General features: G+C 40.7%; 1 protein-coding gene across 1 annotated transcript; it reads left to right on the top strand.

Moving 5' to 3' along the window:
- The first annotated feature begins 3,617 nt into the window (after positions 1 to 3,617).
- Positions 3,618 to 4,262, top strand: LOC132042349 (zinc finger protein GIS2-like). The gene has a single exon (XM_059432912.1). The coding sequence runs from the start codon at positions 3,618 to 3,620 to the stop codon at positions 4,260 to 4,262; it is 645 nt and encodes a 214-aa protein (XP_059288895.1).
- The last annotated feature ends 1,524 nt before the right edge of the window (positions 4,263 to 5,786 follow it).

The following is a 5,786-nucleotide window of genomic DNA, read 5'->3' as shown; positions in this document are numbered from 1 at the left end:
ACAAATGTATAACGAAAATTCATCGAAGAACAATATACTTTTGTTTTTCTCAAATCAAATAAAATCTTGCAACATATGAAACTTATAAAACAACGCATAATAATATACCGACTTACATAGCCATTTACATAACCGACATCTAATACCCGCGAAACCTGCCCGCAAAGCCTCTAACACGGAACATGAATCCATATCATAATACTTTGACTCGGCAAAGACTCCGGAGCAAGCTGGAGCTCGCCAATCCGGCGGAACATCTCCTACTAATATCTTCGGCTACCACTGTGTACACACGCGGCATGAGACGCAGCCCCCGAAGAAAGGGGGTCAGTACGGAATAGGTACTGAGTATGCAAAGCATGAAATATAATAATAAGCGGGATTATACCGAGATAAAGAGTACAGAAAAACCATAAAAACTTGTCTTTAAAAAATATATCATGCGTGTCATTTCCGTAAAATCATCATGTACGCATATAACGTGCCCCGGCCCTCGTGAGGGACGCGGTAAATGAAATCATCGTATACATAAACATATACACATAACGTACCCCGGCCCTCTAGTGAGGGACGCGGTAGTAAAATCATATCATATGCATGTACATGTAACGTGCCCCGGCCCCCCATGGAGGGACGCGGTAAAAGGGAATCATCATATGCCATCCCTGGCCACCTCCCCATATCATCATATCATAAAACGTGTCCCGGCCCCGCTAGCAAGGGACGCGGTAAATATACGTGCCCCGGCCCTCCTCGCCGGAGGGACGCGGTGAATAATGCGAGAGAAATGTGCACGAATACATGCCCCGGCCCGGGATGCGGTGAAAGAGTGGCTACGGCCGCACGAACGAGTAGTGAGAAACCAAGTGCAAATAAAGAATTTCCAAGACTCAATGAAGTAATCCAAACGAAATGTCATTTGAAAGTCGGACATTAGTCTTATCAAATATCTTTCGGAAACATAACACACATAAACGTATTAACAAAGCGTTGGGTTCATAGTCATATTTAAACCATAGGGATCATAGTATTACGCCAAACCAGCCAGTGCCTTTTCGGAAGTTACAAACACTATTCACCTTAGAACTTTGAACAAATCGAAGCGATCCGAGCCTTTATGTGAAAGTTACGGAAGTTCGTAGTTTCGGGATCGTTTAGGAAACAAACTCTCTTTGAAAACCAACTTTTATGCAATCTTTGAAATCCATTCATGTGAAAAACATAAAGACCATAATATAACACCTCGTGCATTCGGGCTAAGATTTGACTCATAAGATAAGGGTATCATGAACCCAATTTGAGTAGTGTATAAATGGAGTTTGAAACCCAATAAAGACATGAGAAGAGTCCTTTAGCAAAGGAAAGTCGGAAGCTACCCTACGGAGCGTGTTTTTAAGTGAGTTTGCACCACGTCTCAATTAAAATGAGTATACGGAAAAATCTGTAAGGAATTTGGGAAGATTTCCTTTTTGAAAGTTGTAGATCTTTGAAATACCTTTCCAACGGTATATTATGGAGGTCAAACGGACATCTGTACAAAAAGTTATGCCCGTTTTACTAAAATAGTATTCTGCAGATATACGGTATAATATACGGGCCGTAAAAATTATACGGGCCGTATATTCAGACCGTAAAATTGGCCCCCGAAAAGCCCAATTCACTAGAATGGATGTACGGTAATACATACGTCCGTAGAATTTTTATGGACGTAAAATAGGGCGTAAAATGGGTCCGATAAGAATTATAAAACTTCGTTTTAAGGCTTTTTCACTTCATTCTTGACACCCCCAAGCCCTAGAACGACCTTATATTCTCTCCCATCATCAAGAACACCAAGGTAAGCCTACTCTAATCATTCCAAGTCAATTCTAATATATATCCTTGTAATCTAAACAAGAAATCATCATCCCTAACCTAGGGTTTTCAAGAAAACCCATCTCAAGGTTCAAGAATTCAAGATTTTGGAAATCCTCTTCAAAGCTCAAGTCTTTAATTCAAGTCTTGGAGAGACTAAGGTATGTAGAGTTACTATCTACGTGTGGGAACATCATTGTTTCTTCCCCACGCCTCATAATCCATAAATTATGATTCTCTACTAAAACTAGGGTTTCTATACCATGCTCATGATAACCCTAGGTCCAAGTCCATGATTATACTATGTATGAATTGTTATAATTCCACCATTGAGTTCTTAATATTTCTTTATGGTTATTGAGAATCCGTCCGTAATCCATGAAAACCCATATATCTCATTCCATGGGTTCATGCATGCTAGTTTATGATATATTATGCTATTTTCAAGAAAATACTATACATGTTTTACAAGTTAAATGCAAGTAAGCTATGATTCATGATATCCATATACAAGCAAGTTATATTCATGAAAAGTGAATGACAAAGTGCCACTTATTTTACATGTTCAAGTTTTTGGGAGTTGTTTTAATTACAGGAAGTCTTGGATAGCACGAAACTACGTAGCCACCGTAGGATGAGGATCGTTCCACCCATGTCCCGACGATATCTCATAATGACCGGATCCTTTCATATTTTATTAAATCTCATGTTCCACAGCAAGGACGAGTGTTCTGCTGGCGGGACGCAAGCACCGAGACCATGTATCGGTTATAAGTTATTGCTCTCCTACTTATGATATTTTTACTCATGCTTGATATTATATATGTATTCATGTTCATGCTCATAACCGAGGTTTCGGTTTCACGTTCGATTCTTATCTTTATTACTTTATGTCCCATGTTATTTCATTCGGTTGCTTTACATACCAAGTACATTCAATGTGCGCGTCCCCTTTATTGCCGGGGGCTGCATTTCACGATGCGGTACGTATTTACGGGACGCCGCATCCGCCGATAGGTTTGCTCGTATCGGCTCACGTTGGTGAGCCCCATCTTGTTCGGGGTTTAGTCGGTTATCTTTATTTTACTAGTCATGCATTTAAAGGTATCTTTGGAGAGCCTTGTCCCGGCAAGTACGTTTTCCGGTCAAGATTCATGATTAGAGGTTTCATAGACTAGTCGGTTTAGTTATGTTAGACATGCAAGGTGTTTAGCCATCTTTGGCTCGACTCGTTATTTCCGCATTTATGATTTAAACAAGTGTTTCATTAAATTATTATGACATCTCATGTTTTATAAAAGCTCATCACGTTCATGCTATATTTCCGCTCATGTATGCCTCATGATGATTCAGCAAGCCATGTGGTTCGCTCGGTCACATGCAGTATGGCACCGAGTGCCGTGTTTCACCCAGGCCATGGTTCGGGGCGTGACAAAGCTTGGTATCAGAGCCTAGGTTCAAGTGTCTTAGGGAGTCTATGAAACGGTGTCCAGTGGGATCACTTTTATATGTGTGTGCGCGCCACACATATAAACGATTGACCACCAAGACATTTAAGATTTGTCTCACTTCTTTCAACTCTAGATCGTGCAATAGCCGTGTTCTCGGAAATCACTCGAACTCGTGTGTTGTTCCCCATTCTACCAAATACGCCTCGTCTCAGTGGATGAGGAAGATGTGAAACTAATCATTATCGACGTGTTGCTTTCAGATAAAGTTATCGGGAGTTATTCTGACTCGTGCGCATTGCATTCTTTCAGAAAATGCCTACTAAGAGAAAGGCAACTTCGGGCCGGAGGGCTACCATTGATGCGACCCCAGGGACGAACTCTCAGACTCCGAGAGTTCTAATTCTTCAATTCTGCAACTGTAGGTCATCAGAACCTGCTTCAAGTACCACTAATGTCCCAGCTCGGACCAGTATGAGAAAGAGGGGTTTTCATAATCCTATTTGTTGCAAGTGTAATAAGAGACATCAAGGGGTGTGCCGCTATGGCACCCATAGATGTTTTGGGTGTGGCCGGCAGGGTCACTATCTGAAAGATTGCCCACAAGTGAAACAGGATAACAAAGGTTTTTCGCACCCCATTTGCAGTACGTGTGGAAAAATACATGCAGGAGAGTGTAGGATAGGTTCGGATGTGTGTTATAATTGTGGTCTCCAAGGCCATATGCAAAGAGAATGCCCTTCAGTCAAGTACAATAGTAACACTAAGGGTGGTGGTGCAATTCGTTCCCCCAGACCAAGCATAGCCAATTCAACAACACCGTTCGCAGCCCGTAGTACTCGGGCACTAGCAGACCAAGGCACTGATAGGGATGAAGTATTAGGATTAAGTGGGGATCAAGCACGTTATCATGATATGGTAGATCGCCAGGACTTCGATGTGCCGTCACATGTGTCATAGGTATGCCAATAATTTTCCCTCATTGTCACATATGAGATATTATGCCCTACATCTATTATGTCTTATGTGGTTATTGTGCGGTTGATAGTTAGATTTATGACCCTACTAGGTAACATGTTAGGAAGTTAAGCTGCCGCGAGGCATAAGTTGTCCATGGTAGTTTTAAGCGTGAAATAGCCTAAGGGCCAACCACACCGTAATACTAAAAAGTCGGATGAGGAGGAGAAGTTAGAAATAACCTTATGTTTCACATTAGTACTCGAGAGAAGAATTAGAGAATATGATACTAGCAAGAGGTAACGAAGCTTAGTAAGTAAGTTTGAGTAGATACGGTGAATTAGAAATTTTCGAGCGAGAGTTAGTAGAAGTATGATTTGAGTTGCTTAGTCCGTTAATACTAGTGAGTGGGCAACCGTCTAAATACACCAAAGGCGCATTAGAACCCAAAGGGTTTAAGTTAAATTCGAGGTATAGACATGGGTGAAAGAAGAAAACCCTCTAAAAGAGAGAAAGCTACGGAAGAAGAGCCTTTAAGAATTATCGAGAAAAGAGTTTTCCCTAAGACTGACAACGCCAGGTTATGCCGATTATGTACATTAGAAACCCATTCATTTAAGTAATCCAATTTTCCTACTAAGTAAGACTTTCTTGAAGTAAGCTAAATAAATGAGTTGTCAGTATTTTAGAGGAAATTAGCGGAACCACTAGATGACCACTTATCGCTAACTTAAGGGATCCACAGGCTTTAGACGTCTTCTTTTGAACTAAGGGGGAGATAATATGATAAGGTGTCGATATAGATGTTGTGTTTCGTAAGTTGATAGGCGTCGAGGATAATGTCGAGGATCACAGTTTCATGTAGCTAAGATAAAGTGTGTGGAATTCGTCTTTTGTCATGTCGCTGAGATCACGTTTTAGGGCGAATAAAAGGTTTCAGAGTGTAACATTTCCAATTCCAAAATAATTCATGCACTATGTAGTACCAATGCCCGAACGTACTCTACACATGCCTAGCATACCTATCTTATGCCTTTGTTAAAGCTTTATACTCCATGTTTAAGATAAAAGAATTAAGACTCTATACGATAGTAAGCTATGCAAGGGAAGGTTCTTTCATGTTTCTCACATCAGGTTGTACTCATGTCCAAGGTTAAAAACCGCATTCATGCCTCACGTATCTATCATGCTATTATACTCATGTTCATGTTCTAGCATCTAAGTGCTTTCCAAATCTGATGATGATCTTGACTCCTATGATTATGTTCTCCATGTTACCACATACTCGTGCCCCAATCCATTTCGCTATGCATCCCACTTATAGCGGTATCGTAACAATGATTTTGTTAGATAATAATGAAGGTGAACCAAGATGGATGCCCAACCTATGATTCTATGTAATTCGTGCTTATGTTTCCTTGGCTAATGTTTTAAAGCAGCTCGTAGCTTGGCACAAAGGATGCCATTTTCTTTTCCGAAGTACCTATGCCCTGTTTAAGTTCAAGGTAACTTTCTACTTATGCCTTA

Source organism: Lycium ferocissimum, unplaced genomic scaffold (assembly GCF_029784015.1).
Source record: "Lycium ferocissimum isolate CSIRO_LF1 unplaced genomic scaffold, AGI_CSIRO_Lferr_CH_V1 ctg14655, whole genome shotgun sequence".
NCBI classification, from domain to species: Eukaryota; Viridiplantae; Streptophyta; class Magnoliopsida; order Solanales; family Solanaceae; genus Lycium; species Lycium ferocissimum.
The sequence above is the reverse complement of the archived record's forward strand: the minus strand, read 5'-3'. Positions and strand labels throughout refer to the sequence as shown.